This window comes from Rhinolophus hipposideros (genome assembly GCF_964194185.1).
Source record: "Rhinolophus hipposideros genome assembly, chromosome: 8".
In the NCBI taxonomy this organism is placed as follows: domain Eukaryota; kingdom Metazoa; phylum Chordata; class Mammalia; order Chiroptera; family Rhinolophidae; genus Rhinolophus; species Rhinolophus hipposideros.
Window position 1 is genome coordinate 11,676,037 of NC_138054.1, and position 17,768 is coordinate 11,693,804.

A 17,768-nucleotide genomic window follows, 5' to 3' on the forward strand; every position below is an offset into this window, starting at 1 on the left:
ATTCATCTTTTGTTATTGGTATACATTATTAAAATTTTTTTTCCCTTTCTTAAGTGCGTATACATTTTTTTGGCACCCTCTGTACATACCCCATCTTCTTTTTCCAATTGTCTGTTGGTGGACACTTAGGTTGCTTCCAGTCTTGGCTATTGTAAATAATTCTGCAGTGAACATAAGGGTGCATATATCTTTTCAAATTGATGTTTCGTTTTCTTTGAAAAAATACCCAGAAGTGGAATTGCTGGGCCACATGGTAGTTCTATTTTTTATTATTTTAGGGACCTTCATACTGTTTTCCACAGTGGCTGCACCAATTTGCAATCCCACCAACAATGTATGAGGGTTCCCTTTTCTCCACATTCTCACCAACAGTTTCTTTTTTTTTGATTTATTGATAATAGCCATTCTGACAGGCATGAGGCGGTACCTCATTGTGGTTTTAATTTGCAGTTCCCTGATGATTTGTGGTATTGAGCATCTTTTCATATGTCTATTGGACATCTGTATGTCCTCTTTAGAGGAATGTCTATTCCAGTGCTCTGCCTATTTTTAAATCAGATTGTTTGTGTTTGTTTTTTGGTTTTTTTTTTTGGTGTTAAGTTGTATGAGTTTCTGACATAGTTTGGATATTAACCCCTTATATATTTTGGATATTAACCTCATATATTTTGGATATTATTGGGTGTATCATTGGTGAATATCTTCTCCCATTTAGTAGGTTGTCTTTTTATTTTGTTTGGCTTTTGTTATGTAACTTCTAATTGTAGCCCAGTTCCTTTCATCTGAATGTTGAGGTTAAATAGATATTTCAGGAATTTTAGGCCTATCCTGTGGCTTCCTATATTTCTAAAAAGTATTGCAAACTTCATGGGGTCAGGGATGGCAAGGTTGAGTGCAAGGAGGGGGTGACGGGAGTGTGTGGGGGAAGGGGGTATCCCCATGTTGGGGGCATATCACTAGGCTCTTTTTCCCATCTTTCGTCTCTTTTCAAAGTTTGTTTGTTTATTTATTTATTTATTTATTTATTTATTTATTTATTTATAGCAGTAGCAGATGAATTTTTATTAAAATAGATTTTCCTAAAGACTTTGTAAAAAGACAGGTCAGGTCTAACCCCAGACTTGCCAAGTTAGGCCCTTCATCGCAGCCGCTTGACCAGCCGCAGCCTGCATTCCGACTTTATCACTGAGAGTAGCCCTCCCTCCCGCCAAAGCCATTGGGGACGGCAAGGATAGGTACTCTTAGACTTTTGTTTTCCCTTCTGTTCTTTTATAGTTTACCTGTATGTCAAAGTTTATTTAGATGTTTCTCATATTTGCAGAAGAGGAGTGTAAACAGAACAGCTTTTGCTGTTCCATATAAAAGATTAGGCTTGCTATAAATAGGCACTTATTTCCCAGAATTAGCAACCTATATATACCCCAGTACATGCAACAACAAGTGGAATTTACCACTGACCTTTAACTCCTTTGGACCTGTCTTGGGTTGTAAAAGGGTTAAATTTAGACAAGAGTCCTAAGTAAACATGATTTTCATTTGGCTGCTTTTAGGTGGATTTGGAAGGAATGTTTTACAAGCTGCGAATGGATTTTTGATTTGTACCCAACTGGATGTAGCCTGGTGCCTTATTTTGCAGATGAAGAAGGCACTATATGCGGGGCAAGATGAAAATGTGTCTAATGGAGTCAGTAAGGACCTTTCCCCAGACACCAGACAAAGCAGTACATACAGGGCCTGCTAAGTTCTTTGGACTCCAGGAAGGAAGGAGCTGCCAGGGTCTCCCTTCCCGTGTAACAGTGTGAGACAGCAAATCAATACCGTAAATACTTTTATTTGAAACAGTCAAATCTAGGGAATTCCACTTGAGATGTAAATACCTAACTCAAACTGTGAATAAACACCTCTAAACAAATAGATTACAAAGAAAACTTACTACTTGATGTTCACGTGCTGCAAATAACAGAATCTCCTGAGTTTCTGTAATTTAACAAAACTTAACTCTTAAGGAAACAGTTGTTTTAACTGATAACCCTATCAAAGTGGTAACTATGTACATAAGAGATGTACATGGTTGCATTTAAGGAAACAACCCATATATATCAATGGTAAAGACCACTTGTGAAAGGTTATTTGCAATCTATATTCGACACAGGTTAGTCAACTAGTTAATAGCTATATTGTAGTCTAAAGATAACACAGAAGTATTTATTTGTACAAAAAGATGCTTTGTGAAATGTTTTCTTAATGATTGTTACTTGTAGGTATAAGATCTTGTAGTGTTTGGCCCTTTTTTTTAACTTTCATTTTTGTTCTTTATACTTTTATGCATTATTTGAATCCATTCTAATAACAGTGTTCAATTTCTCACAAATTGTAGAATAATGTTTTTTTAAGAGGAAAAAGTAAAGATTCATAAGGTAAATATGTTATAAGATGCATAAGACTAGCTAATTTGGAGGAGTTGGAAAATAAACAATTGGTCTCCTCTTTGAACTTTTGTACTTTTAAAACTTCCAAAGCTTAATAATAACATTGCTTTATCTGGCACAATAGAAAATCTCTCCTTACTGAGGCATGATCCATGGTGTTTTAGAAGCTAAAAAGTATTATTGCTATGAAAGGGATGTTCAATGGAACATTCTACGAAGAACAGGCGTTCTCTACCCTGGCCACACATTACCAGCATGCAGGGCATCTTAAATAATAACCACTGCCTGGGCCTCACCGCTGACCCATTGATTAGCATACCTGGGAGATGGGGCACAGTCATCAGAACTTTTTTAAAGTTCCACATATGATTCTGCAGTGTAGCTAGAGTGGGGAACACTAACATAGATGAAGGCTCACGTTAGAGATAAAAACTGAAGAATGGAACTGATTATCTTGTTTACTTGCCGTCATTCATTTGCTAAACACTTGCACCGGAAAAAAATCAGTGCAGGTTTTGCTGGGAGGAAAAGAACTTACAAAATTCAGTGACTTTGAAGAAAGTTTTTCCTGATTCTCAGTTCTGCCCAGGGCCAGCTCCACGAAGGCTGGATGAACTTGATGGCATCACTTGCTGGACCCAGGCCTCCCCACATGTGGTCCCCCATTCCCCAGTGGGCTTGCCAAGGCTGCTTCTCTTGGCAGCCTCAGCGGAGGGTAAAGCCTAGTCAATGAATAGTTTTTAAGTCTCTGCTCGGTCACATTTGCTAATGTCCCATTGGCCAAAGCAAGTCACATGTCCAAAGCCCCATTCAAGGTGTGGAGAAATATTCTCTATCCCTTGATGAAAAAGCTGTAGTCATATTGAATGAAGGCATGCATATAGCGGTGGGATGCATTCATGAGCATTCTTTGCAGTCTATCACAACAAATCAAAATATATTCTTTAATGAAAACATTTGATAAAGCAAAATATTTACTGGAATCTTTAAAAAACCATTTGTCTAGTTAAGTTTAGGAATGCACATTTAACTTTCATTTTAAAAGAAATTTAACAGTAGTTAAGTAATTTTTAAAATAGCTACCTACCCCCAATGGTCATAAAAGTAACATTTAAAAAATGAGGAAAACACATAACGTGACAGATGAAAATTAAAAAATCAATAAACTCAATATTCAGATAATATGTTAGTATATTTCAGTCTTTGTTTTCATATAAAAGCATATATTTTTACATGCTTTTACTGTTTTTATAATTGACTATCCTCATGTAATGGTATGTCATGGTTTTTCCATGTCATGAAGAATTCGTCACTGTAGTTTCTAATAGCTCTGTAGCACACCATCATTTAAATGCACTAAATTTATTTAGCAAAGCCTCAAGTTATGGGCATTTACAAGGTCTTACCAGTAATAATAATCAATTGTTTATGAATAAAATTGCTAATTAATAACGACATACTTTTACAGCAACCTACTATGTACGCAGCGCCATTCAGGGCATTTTAAGTATATTGTGCACTCCACAGCAACTCCAAGGGGTACTGTTTTTACCCTCATTTACAGACAGGGAAACTGAGGACCAGAGTTTAGCATCAGAGTCTCTCTTAACTGCTGTATTACACTGCCTCTCATGTAATAATTTACAAATAACTTCCTTAGGACAAATTCCAATACCCTGAATTGCTGAGTCGAAGGATGCGTGAGCGTGCTCGCACGCACACACACACACACACACACACACACACATATGTATATATATTTTAAACTTTTATTTATCTAAGTGTGTTTGTCCAGGACCCTTAAACTCCAAGTCAAGTAGTTGTTTCCATCTAGTTGTGGAGGGCGCAGCTCACAGTGGCCCATGTGGGGGTCAAACCAGCAACCTTGTTGTTTGGAGCACCGCGCTCTAACCAACTGAACTAACTGTCCCCCCCCACCCCCCCGCATATGCACATATTTAAGGGTTTTGATACAGAGTGTCATAATGCTTTTCCAAAATTGCACCTGTTTACACTCTCACTGGCAGGCCTGGGACATGCATTTCCCTATACCCTCCCCCCATTTTCTAAACCTTTGCCAGCTTGAGAAGCATGAAAAGAGGGAAAGGGTCAGGGACTCTATGGGAAATCTCTGTATCTTCTGCTCAATTTTGCTGTGAACCTATAACAGCTCTAAACAAAAAAATAATAAAGTCTATTTTAAAACTTTTTTTTAAAGAGGAGAGGCTATCTTAGGATCTAAACTTTGGTGACTTTAGTTCTTAACAAGATTCAGCTTGTTTTCTTTTTCTAAATTGAGTTATAGACATGTAATATTATATTAGTTTCAGATGTACAACATAATGATTTGTATGTGCTGCAAAACAATCACGCCAATAAGTCTAGTTAACGTCCATCACCACATATGGTTACAAATTTCTTTTTCTTGTGATGGGAACTTTTAAGGTTTACTCTTTTAGCAACTTTCAAATATTATTATTATTTGATACAGTATTATTAACTATAGTCACCATGCTGTACATTATATCTCCAGAATTTATTTTGAACTTACTTTCTTATAGCAGACATTTGCATAAGCCAAGATATGGGGAACTAGATAGGTGAAAATAGAAGACCAATTCAGGAATTCCCAAAAGGTTTACAGAACACCTGGGTGTGTATAGACAGTGATGAAAGGTGAGACCTGGAAACCCAGTGTTGCAAAGTACACGTCAACCAGGTTAGGCAGACTGTAGGAGTGAGTGAAGCCTGGTGGGAACCTAGAGGTTCCTGGCTGCCTAGAGCCCCAGTGAATTGTTGTCGAGGGACCCTGGCAATCCAGACTTTCACGGGAAACCATTTTCATCAGTGACTCCCTTCCATGGGGGTCAAACCAAATAGGCCTACCAATCAGATGTGGTTTATGAGCTGTTTATAGTCTGGGGACAAGATTGCAAAACATCCTTATGTGTGTGGTCAGCATTTTGTTATCTTCCTGTCTGGAATGTGATCTATAGCAGCCTTTGAGAGAGGAAATAAATGTTAAGCTGGGTCCTGGGGGAGCAGAAGCAGCAATGTAAAATGAGAAATGGGGTGAGGAGTCAGAATTCTAGTAAGAGGTAGAATGGGCACCAGCAAGAGAGGTCTGGGATGATACAAGTCTGAATTTACTTTCACATGTCGGACGGTGAGTGGTTGGTGGGCATCCAAAGTGTCTTGAGGAAACAGACACAGGGTGGACGATACAAAGTAATCACACACAGAAGAGGAACAGGGTTTTAACTCTGACTATAGAAAGAACCATCTGGTGGTGTTGCCAATGTAGTGGGCAGGCTGGAAACTTCATACCCTCAGGAAAACAGGGGAACTTAAGGAAACTTACAAAGGGACACGAATGGCCATTTTCTGGCTGCTTGAGATGTGTGATGCCAAGTAGAGGACACCCGAAACAGAATTAGTGGGAGGGGGCAGTGAGAGATAATAACACAGAAGGGTGCATGTAAATATAACCGAGTTGCTCATTTTAATATTTCTTTCTTTTCTACATTGAATTAGCATAATTTTGCACTAAAGACAAGCAAATCAGATGAAAGAAACTTTGCTTTGACACATTAAAAACAAAAAGTGCAACATGTACTCACACAGATCAAACTCTTTCAAAGAATGTACAGAGAGAAAATGCTGAAAGACAAATTACGTATTCTCTGAGAGAGAGCTGGAGTTTAGAAACTTGCATTGTACCACTAGAAGCAACACTTTTTAGAAGGGAAATAGTTCTTAAAGGTTGGCTATTTTTATTCTTTTCATTCCCTCTCAGCATAATTTTGGTGCAGCCCACTGGCTGGGTCAAATCCAGGGCGCCCCTCTCACATCCTAAAACCATTTCTGCCGCACATAGTCACTCCAGTGAGGCTTCTGGGCAACACTCTTAGCTAATCACATGCCACCCATCACTTAAGATCCACCTCAAATTCTACCCATAAACCTTTTAATGAAGGCTTTTCTAAAGCCTTGTTAAAATAAAGGGATTGTTGAAATAAAGACTGCTGGGTCTTATGCCCAGAGTTTCTGATTCAGCCTGGAATGGAGCTCAGGAATTGGATTTCTATGCTCATCACTTTAGATTGAAGTTTAAAAAGTAGATTTTAAAAAAATAGCTATATAATTATTTTAAAATAAAAAAGTCAGGGAAAGCTTGAAGAAGTACCAGTAGATTGGAAATGAGTTGGGGGCTCCTGTACTGCACAAAAATTCAACAGAAGGGACTAATTAGCAGATTTGGGTTAATCACGAAGGTGAAGAATTTTAAAGAATGTCATGGTTTAGTTGGAGGAAAGGAGGGAAATTTGTCAGACCACAAATCTGAAATTAGTGAAATTGAAGACCTTCACTGCCTCAGAAAAATTTGCCATAATTTAAGGGGTATTTGACCAAGAGCTAAAAATGATAAGCAGCCCGAGAAATGCAAGCAAAGGGCCAGTGAATCAAGGTGAGGATTGTAATGGAATCTGAACTACTCCAGGATAAGAACTGCCCTCTTTTCTAAATGCTTCCACTAACCTTTCCTGTTCTTCACTGGAAGACTGTCCAGGAAAGATTCTTGAGTAGAGGTGTCCAGGCTGCTAGTAAAAATATCGATAAATATAAATCCTTCTGCATACACTAGGCTGAAAGCTCCAAGGACATCTCATTCACGACTTTAACCACAGCATCTCCTCTAGAACATGGGGAAACCATTTGAATAAGTGAGTAAATTATTTGGAAACAAAAATCAGCCAGTTATTTAGCATGTCTGCACTCCTGAGCAATTCACTTAAATTTCCTAGGCTCTAGTTGACACAGCTTGACAGTGAGGGGAACATATTAAAATATTAAAACACATGAAAATGTCTAAACTCTCCTTGAGTCTAAAACCCATTCTTTCTTTCCTCACTCCATCTTTTTGTTTCACAACCAAGGAAAAGTGAATTTGTTGGCAGTTATCAGAGGGGCATGAAGAGATGTCATTTTAAGGATGTTATGCCATTGACCATCTCAGGGACTGCAGAACTCCAAAAAAAATCCACACAAAACAAAACACAGTCTCTTTTAGCATGTTTCATTTGTTAAAAATCCTAAGTGATTAATGCACCACTGGTAGGTGAAAACAATAAGGTATCTTTTTATTTCTAAAAGTGACCCCAGTCAACAATGAGACAAAGAGGCTGCAAGTTATTTAACACTGCATTTCCCGGTTATAAGGTAATTTTCCATTTTTTTAATTGTCAAAGCTAGTCAGCAGTGAACAATGTGAATTGTTCTTAGAATATTCACAAGCACAATTGCTAAATCAGTGAAGCAAGTAAGACTCAGATGAATGTAAATAAACTTTAAAAAATATAAAGCAACACAATGACATTAAAAAAAGCTTTATAAACTTAAAACATTTTTCATTCCATATACAAATATTTGTACATGGTTTTATTAATAATGTAAGATTTCATGTTCGCAACAAGGGGTAATTTTTGTCCCCCAGAGGACATTTAACAAAATCTGGAAACATTTTTGATTGTCACAACTGGGGTGGAAGGAATGGAGGGTGGAAGGGCTACTGACATCTAGTGGGTAAAGACCAGTGATCCTGATAAGTGTCCTACACTACACAGAGCAACCCCCACAGCAAAGAATTATCCAGCCAGATGTCACAGTGTCACGGTTGAGAAACGTGCTTTAGATTATAGTAAAAAAACCAGTGTCTTCTACAGCTCCATGTCTCCAGGATTTTAATAGAGGTGTTGTTTTCAGCCATTTACTGAGCGGTTATGTATGCCAAGCTCTGTGCTAAGCACAATGCATACGTTCTCTTATTTCACACTAACAAAATCCTGTGAGGTTTTGAAGGCTAGTACATGGTGTCTCAGAGATTATGTAACTGTTCAAGGTCACACAGCCAGTAATCGCCGAGGCGGAGATTTAAAATGCTGACGATCTGACTTCAAAGCCAGTGCATTCAGTGATTCCGTATAAATAATGTCACAATGATTTTCACATGTTAAAAAGTATTTTCTTAGCTTATTTTGAAACTATGGGTTGAAAGGGCCAAAGGGAATTGGCAACTATGGTGGCTTTTCCTACATGTTTCCAAATTGATTCTCCAGAGTTGTACCAATTGACAGTACCACCACGAAGAATTGTAAGAAAAGCCCTTTCAATACACAGACATCAGCATTGACTTTTGACATTTAAAAACAAAATTCCTTATTTATTTAATAAGTTTAAAAGTATATATCTGAGCTTAAATAATAAGCAATTGCCAGAATTTGATCTAGGTCTCCCCAAATGAGGGCCACACTGTGTAAGAAAAATAAGAAGAAAATCAAGTTAGTATAAATAAAGCTTGTATTTCAAAGAATCACATTCATTTATTCAACAAATGCAGTTATTTGACTAATAAAGGCTGAGCCCCAAGAAAAACATTTCTGGTTACTCTGTAAACTTTATCTCAAACCTTTTGTTTAAACAAGCCTATGAAGAGCAAATGAGAGAATTGGATTTTATAGTTAAAAATGTTTTCTTTGATAATATTGGTGTCTTCTTCTTGCCCCATCCTAGAAAGAATGAAAAACAGACCCTTCCTTGGATACCTGTGAACTGAGGGAAGACTTATACCCATATACCCTATAACTATCCTCCTAGCATCCTGACAATCAATAACAACCATAACAACAACAACAATAGTACAATCATCTAGTGCCGTATTTTTATCATAGTAGTGGTATCCCTTTAGTGGATCCAGAAATCATTTCAGTAGGTTTTGACTAGAATTTTTAACCTGAGACTAGACCAGAAAGTAACATAAAATAAGCAAGTGCATTACATGTAATAAGTCTAAGAGTTATTTTGTGAAACTTTTGTTTGCATTTGTGTGTGTCTGATGGTGTAGAATTGGTTTTCTGTGGATTGCAGTCAAAAAGGTTGAAAAACCACTGACCGAATCCGCCTACTTCATTAGAAAGGTGAGTCTGAGAGATGTTAAATAATGCACCAGGGTACACAGCTGGGTAATGACAAAGCTGGGGTGAGAACTAAGTGCCCCAATTCTTCAGCCAGTGTCTATTCCATCAGAAGGTTCGCTGGAAGTCAATCTCTGGGAGAAAAACAGGAAACAGAGTTGGGCTTAGTAGATGCTTTTATGGAGTGGCAGCAACTGAACGTTGGCACAAATGATGGGATCAGTAGCTGTGGGGTCTCCATGTACCCCAAGCCAAATTCACTTATTACTGAACAGTGGGCACACTATACATTTAGGCTATTCGATCTTTTGCCTGTCATTATCTCTTCAAAATAATAACCAAGTGATGCCTACACAGTTTTCTAATTGAGCGGTCACCAGAAGTCTTGAGTGGTTTATCTCCTCCCTAAGCTGGTTGTACCAGGCAGGACAGATGTGGAGGATAAGATGACTGATGGCCACCTAGGCTATTGCCATAGGGCATCCTGATACAGGTTGGCCCTTGCTAAAAAGGTAGAAGAAACACATTTTGATACTGAGAAGTAGAACATTATTACACCTTAAATTAGTGTTGCCTCTTGGGAAGCCAAGGCAGCAACCAGGCCTGTCTGATCCACACAGGAGCTAAGTGGCCCTTACCACCAGCACTAAAGGCTAAGTTGATGGATACCACATTCATTCATTCTTGTGGGCTGTGATGGTTAGCGCCCCATGAGGACTGGCCCTCTGCTCAAGTTTTCCCGGAAAACAGGTGAGCTGATTGTCTTTAAGGAGGTGGTTTAAGAGGTCTACTAAAATGCAAATATATTCCCACAGTTGGGACAAGTTTGTTGCATTAACCAAAGGATGTAAAGGCATTTACAGATTTTTTCATAAGAGCAGAATTTGAGGGAGAATAGGAGAGTGAGTCTAAGTCGGAAACTTGATGAAGGCTGAGGGAAGGACTTAAAGGAGAGGAGAAAAAGAAACTGTGTCTTCTTCACGGTGCGGTGTTGATGATAGCCCAGAGCATCTCTGACTTGGTCGTGCTTTGGAATCCTCTGGGGAGGGTGTGAAGATGCTGAGTTTGGTGCCGGAGGGGCCTGAGATTCTGCATGTCTAACAAGCTCCCAGGTGATTGCTCCCAGTCCAAGAATCACACTTGAAAAGCAAGGCTTTTTGTCCATTTTTGCCAGATATTTCTGTGCCTCAGAATTCTTTTTAAAAAGAGGCAAAGTAGAAATGAACTTTGTCAGTGTTTGTCTTTCTCCCTGCTTCTGCTTTTTAAAATGTCATTTATTTAATGCAGATACATGAATGCTAGTTGAACAGATATATTTGAGATTTGTCATCACAGAAATTTTAAGAGTTGATGTTTGAAATTTTATCAGCAGGAAGTTCATAGGTGTCATGTGTTTATTTTAAAGACAGCAGTAATTATAAATGTCATCTTGTCTAGAACAAAGGGATGTGATTCTGAGTAAGAGTCAGTTTGTGATGATCAATGTTAATGAGAATGAAAGAGGAAGAAAAATGTCTTGTCCTTTTAAACATATAATCAGTTAAAGGTGGATAAGGAACTTGTCACCATGGCAATATTTTATTCACTCTTTTCTGCTGTAGTTATTTAATCAAAATATTAATCCAATCTTGCTGACATGAGTAAATATACCAGATCATCTCTTTGCTTCCCAGATTGCCCTCTCCTCACCCTCCAATTTAACCAAGCAACTTTCATTCTAAATTCTTTTAAAATGTGTGCTGAGAACAAAATAAAGAAGCTTCTTTTTGGATAGACAAGCACTAAAATAAAATTTAAAGCAATTAAATACAAATTAAAGCAATAGGAAGAAACATTTCTTAATAAATAGTGTTTTTCTTGAATATCCAACATTTGTAAGTAAAGTTTTCGAGTTTGGCAGCAAGAAAAGAAGAATCTTGCCTTATACAGAGTCCTGAGGGGGTAAAGACTCATGCTATTTACAGGAAAGCTGTGCAAAATTTAATTTTAGTTGGGAAACCTTGATACAATTCTTGATTTAGATCATTTTGTATCATTATCGTGTGACATCAGGGCAAAAGAACAGAGCTTTTTTCTTTGAAAAATGCACTAGTTTTTATTAATGTTTTTAAAGAGGACAAAATTTTATGTGCTTAACCCAATTAAACGTCTTTAAAAATATTAGTCTTGTCCTATTTTTTTTCTTATTAAAAAATATCCATCTTCTTGGGTAATCTTTTCTCATCAGTGTGTATTTAGTTTTCTACTTGCCAACATAACAATTCACCACAAATTTAGCAGCTTAATGCACATAAATGTATCGTCTTACACTTCTGTAGGCCAGAAGTTTGACATGGGTCTCACCAGGCTAAAATCAATGCTTTGGCTGGGCTAAGGTTCTTTTCGTGGGGTCTGGGTAGGATCTATTTCCTTGCCTTTTCCAGCTCCTAGAGGCCACGTGCAATTCCTTAACCCCTTCCTCCACCTTTAAACGGAAAAGATGAGTTGAGTCCTTCTCACTTCACACCACTCCAATGAACACTTCTGCCTCCCTCTTTCACTGTTAAAGACCCTTGTCATTACATTGGGCCCACCTGGATAATTCAGGACACTCTCCCTATTTCCCTATTTTACTGTCAGTTGATTAACAGCTTAAACTCCCCTTTTCCATGTAAAACGTAGCTTATTCTCTGGTTCCAGGGATTAGGATACAAACTTCTTTGAGTATGTTGTGAAGGAGAGGGGCCATTATTCCGCCTACCACTGTATTTTGCAATATCAGAAGCTTTTTTGATTATAACAAATGGAGGGTATGTACCACTGGCATATAGTGGGTGGGGGCCAGGGATGATACTAAACATGATACAATGCACAGGACAGAACCTACAACAAATAATAATGTCAAGTTAGAGAAACCTTGGCTTAGCAAGATGACAACCTAAAATTCCCCTCCTCCTCTAATTCTTTACATTTCAAAGGTGAATTAGATAATATACAAATTAGATAATAGATCAGCAGCAGCATTTGGTCAAAGAACAACCGAAAGAAATAGAGAAGATGAGTGGATTAGTGTGCACCAATCTTTCTAGGAAAAATTCAAAGCTCAAAACGTACTGCTGGGGCCGGCCCGGTGGCTCAGGCGGTTAGAGCTCCATGCTCGTAACTCCGAGGGCTGCCGGTTTGATTCCCACATAGGCAAGTGGGCTCTCAACCACAAGGTTGCCAGTTCGACTCCTGCAAGGGATGGTGGGCTGCGCCCCTGCAACTAGCAACGGCAACTGGACCTGGAGCTGAGCTGCTCCCTCCACAACTAAGACTGAAAGGACAACAACTTGAAGCTGAACAGCACTCTCCACAACTAAGATTGAAAGGACAACAACTTGACTTGGGAAAAAAAAAGTCCTGGAAGTACACACTGTTCCCCAGTAAAGTCCTGTTCCCCTTCCCCAATAAAATCTTTTAAAAAAAAACACACAAAACAACCTACTGCTTGTTTTGTGTAGACAATTCATCTTCATTCAGTGATCAGGAAGCATGTCTGGTTTCTCTCTCTGTCCCCAGTTTCTAGCATAGTGCTTGTGAGTACCAAATGCTCAAGAAGTATTTTAACAAAAAGTACAGTGTGTTATAGGATTTGTTTATGAGTTCCATATATAGTGAATAAGATGTTTTCCTTCTGTATACCTAATATTGCAACTTCATATAAGAGCGATCCTGGGATCACTGTCAACTTATTAGCACTAAGAGCCCAGAGTAGCCTGTTTCCTGAGCTTTCACTTTAAGATAGATGTCATCTGGAAAGAGCTAAAAAAATTTTAATGTTAAGACTGAAAGTAAATTTAATTAAAGGCCGTTGAGAGAGCAGAAGTCCCCAGCTTTCTCTTCTGCATTATGGTTTTACACTATGGTATATCTTAAGGCTCTGCTTTTCAGGCTTAGTCACACACTATGAAAAAATCAACCAATTCTTGTTAGTGGCTCATAACCACCAACTATTCAAACCATAAGCCTTTGCGGTCTTGCACCAATGATGAAAAATCAGATGTGAAAGATAATATACTGGAAGAAAATAAACATAATTTGGAGGGTTAATTGATAAAATTGGTACCCTTTTCTCTTGGTTCTCATTTCTGCTTTTGTTCTTCGTCAACATTGCAGGTGTACCTGGCGCCATGCCAAATGCATCATGGACTGGTAACCTCAGAGCTATAAAGTGGATTGACATGGAAGATAAACACGGAGGCTGCCACGGTGAGGCATTCATTTTACATTTTGAGGCCATACTGCTTGTTGGTGTTGGCATGAAGGTAGTTGTGGAATACAGGGTTCTTGTGGCGAGAACTGCTGGTATATTTAGATGGATCTGTGAGTTATTCAATAGAGTAGTTAGAGGCTTTAAGGTACAGTCCTTGAGAAGTAAATTTAAGCTTCTCATAGGTATTCTCCAGGAATTAATAACCTAGGAAGATGTAGAGGTAGGTTCAAATTGCAAAGATACTTTCTTCTTGCTAGTTTCTGCTTTCTTATTGTGTCTTCTTTCTGTTCCTTTTGGGAGTGGAGGGGAAAGTGGTCAGGGTGATGTCATGTTCTCACCACAGAGCAAGCTGGACCCCCATCCTTCATGTCAGCCCCTGCTCCCTCCACACACTGGCTTCCGGTTTGGAGGTGTTTGCTGCACTTCTGGCCTGATGGCAGGTGACGCTAACGAGAGATTTCTTTTCCAGTGGACAAAAACTAGAAATCCTAAGAAGTTTCATTTCTATAGAACCTTATGAAGAAGGTGTTGTGTGTTTTTTAATTTGTTTGTTTTATCAGTCCTGGTATACATTTTATTCAAACCATTGCCTGATTCATAGTGGGCAGGTGTGTTTGTTTGCTAAGGCTAACACAGCAAAGTCCCACAGACCGGGTGGCTTACATAAAGGTAATTTATTTCCTCACTGTCCTGGACGCTGGAAATCCAAAGTCAAGGTATCAGCAGGTTTGATTTCTTCTGAGACCTGTCTCCTGGGCCTGTAGGTGGCTGTCTTCTCCCTGTGTCCTCCCATGGCCTTCCCTCTCTGTGCATTTGTGCCCTAATTTCTTCTTATAAGGACACCAGTCATATTGGATTAGAGCCCACCCGAATGACCCCATTTTAACTTAAATTACCTCTGTAAAGGCTCTCTATCAAATATAGTAACAGTTTGAGGTACTGGGGGTTAGGACTTCAACATGTGAATTTGGTGGGGGACACAATTCAGCCTATAATAGCACACAATTAATTATTCAGTGAGTGAGTGATTAAGTAAATGAAGGAGTGAGTGAATATGGGAGTTTGACGTTTTTGCCTGTGATAACAAGGCTTTAGCTTCTTCACTCTTCTACTCAATCTACGGCTTCACTCATTGGTCTATCTTGTCTACACTTAGTGTTTCAGATGAAAACCTCCAAACTGCCGCTTCTCTACAGCTCTCCATGACACTCACTTTCCTTCTCGTGTCTTCCTCTTGACAGTCCCCGCCCACTGTGGACGCCAACATCCTCACGTCACTGTGCAGAAATTTCAGTCTATTCTGAAGCTTATTCCTATTGTACCTTAGTCAGCCGCGTTTTCTCCATGGGACAGCTCATGCCTCCTGCCTGCATTCTTATCGTGGCCCGCCCTCCTCCTGGAGGGAGGGCTGTGAAGAAGACGTTGCCTTTCTCTTCGACCTCCTGGGTCTTCTTTAGAAAACAGACCATCACCATCAGTCAGGCTCCCAATATTTGGGATATGCCATCTTCTCCATATCGTTCCATAACCCCTGTCACCTGCCCCTCTCCTTTGATCTGTTTCTCCAGCTCCTCTTCAGCAACAACGTCCACAAAAGGGACCCATGCGACATCATTCCTTTGCAGCTCTAGCCCTCCTCCTTTACCGCAGAAGGTCCCATTCCACCGTGCAGCGCCCCCATCCCAAGTAGAGCCTTACCTTTGCTTCCTTGTGATTGCCTCCATCTAGACCCTATCCCAGTAGAGAAGGTATAGGCTAGTCAGGTTTGCCTTTTTGTAGGAACCTTTACTGATCACATGACAGGTGTGGCCCATGACAGTAGCCTCTCACCAGGAACCTACATGGGGTACAAAACTTGGGGAGCCCAAGCCCCTCTCAGACAAATGTGGCATTTTTCTTCTCTTGGTACCTGTTATGCCAATGAACATCAGAAAGCCTTACCAGTTTCAGAGCATAAAAATTGTTTGTCCCCCCACCAAACCATTGTAGAGGGAAAAGAAAAACACATAAACCAGAGGAGCAGAACACTGCACTCCAAACCTGCAAGTCAGTCATACAATCTGCACCTTTGCCCGTGTGAGTGTACCTGCTTTCTAAGCCCTCTTAGCACTTAGAATCACTGAGCGCCATTCTAGCCCAATGGTCTTGAACTTAGAGCTCCCATCTCTGATTACAATCTCTTTGTCGTACTACTAATTTCCTTTATCATTTTATATACTCTATTTATTTACTGTCTCCCGAGAACAGGAGAGAAGCACCAAGAGAGCTAGGATTTTTGACCAAATTGTTCGCTGCCATGTCCCCATACCTAAAAGATGTTGTTGTTGTTTTTTAATGTGTTTGCTTTTTTAAAATTGGGGCTTTCAGAGGTTTAACTTTTGCAGCTTCTGCCTTTTACTAGTTTCCTTCCGAGGCCTCCTTGTCCAGCCTATGTACCCTATCAGCCATTTCATGCTAACATTTTAGTTTCCCTTGCCATCTGACCCTACAAAGCTGATTCCTATGCTTAATCATTACCAGTCTGCTTTCTGCCGTTTGTGTTTCCCTAAGCAGAACATTGCTGGAGAGTCGTTACAGAACTGTCCTAAACCCACCTGCTGTAGGGACCTGCCACCTAACTTCAGCTGGATGCTCCCGGCCACCTACTTATTATTCACCTCATTATTTTCCTGGTGCCATTCCCAGCATACACCTTTTCAGCTTTCCTGCTCACGTTTAAGCTCTCAATCTTATGCTAAAACAGCCTTTCTACTCTCAAAAGATGATAATTTCAACTCTAGCAAGAACTTTCAAGATATTTGATCAAAATCCCCTTACCAATTCCTTTTTCATGTCATCCCATTCCTCCACCTTAGAATATTTTGGACACATTCTCTCATTGTTCCTTCCTGTTCAAGAGAAAAGTTACCCATCCTCACAACCAAGGTCACCACCTGTGGTCTCAGTTATGTGTGTGTCTCCGCCATGGTCCCCTTGCTCCTTGCATTTACATTCTCAGTGTCCTCCCCTTTGCTGGTTCTTTTCCTTCTCTCTGCAATCATGTAAATTACCTCTGACCTGGAGACCACGTTGTCCACGCACCATCTGCTTGATCCAGACCGAAATATTCTCTCCTGTTCATTTCCATTTTCTTAAGCGTGGGCCTGCCGCCAGTGCATTCAGTTCTTTTCATCACCCAGTTGTTCTTAAACTTCTCACCCAATTATTCTTTAACTTCCCATAAATCTGGCTTTCCCCCACGGTGATTTCACTTTCTATTGTACTTCCTCTCAGTCATGTGAAATTAATCATCAAATTCTGTCAGTCATTTCGTATTGTCTCTAATATTCTTCCCCTCCCACTCAGGGCATCCATAACTGAACAAGCTCTTTGGTTTACATTAAGTTTTTACTGTAGTCTCTTTATTGATTTCTAATGTACCCTGCAAAGTTCTGCAAAATTAATTTTGCTAAAATCAATTTTATCGTTTGATTCTTCTATTAAAAAATCTTCAAAGACTCTTCTATAATTATGGGATAAATTTTAAGCCAGTCATCCATAGTAATTCTACTATAAGCCAAGCAACCTCTGAGAAAGAGTTACAACTTCTTACCATTCTTGTTTCTAACTTCTTCCTCCTAAAACTCCTTATTCTAGCAGAAAATTCCCATCTCTACAGTTTTTCCAGTGGCATTTTACCTGATGCTTGCTAACTTTATTCATTCACTAACTACTCATTTTTCTCCATCCTTTTATTCAACAATTATTCATTTAACACTTAATGTTTACCGGGCATGTTTCCAGGTGCAAGGGACACAGACATGAACAACATGGTCTCAAAATCCACCTCTTCTGGAGTTTATATTCTAATCTGGGGAGAAAGACAATAAACAGTTGTCTGGCAAGAAAGGCAGAATATTATTTTCCTTCACGATATATACACAGAGTGTGCCAAAAGAATGTATACACATTTTAAGAAAGGAAGAAACTATATTAATATTACGCTGATGGTAACCACTTTGAGCACCTTTTGTAAAGGCAGAAATCAAGTGTGACTTGTATTCATCTTTTGTTATCGGTATATATTATTACAATTTTAATACAGTTTTTTCCTTTCTTAAATATATATATATACACATATATGTGTGTGTATGT

At 39.2% G+C, this 17,768-nt stretch overlaps 1 protein-coding gene across 6 annotated transcripts in view; it reads left to right on the top strand.

Annotated features, from left to right (window-relative positions):
• GCNT2 (glucosaminyl (N-acetyl) transferase 2 (I blood group)) overlaps window positions 1-17,768 on the top strand; it is an 86,338-nt gene that overhangs the window by 64,992 nt on the left and 3,578 nt on the right. For all 6 annotated transcript variants that reach the window (XM_081057482.1, XM_081057483.1, XM_081057486.1 and 3 more), the window contains one exon: window positions 13,538-13,630. In XM_081057482.1, the coding sequence (XP_080913608.1) occupies window positions 13,538-13,630 (93 nt within the window). The remainder of the gene's footprint in view (window positions 1-13,537; window positions 13,631-17,768) is intronic.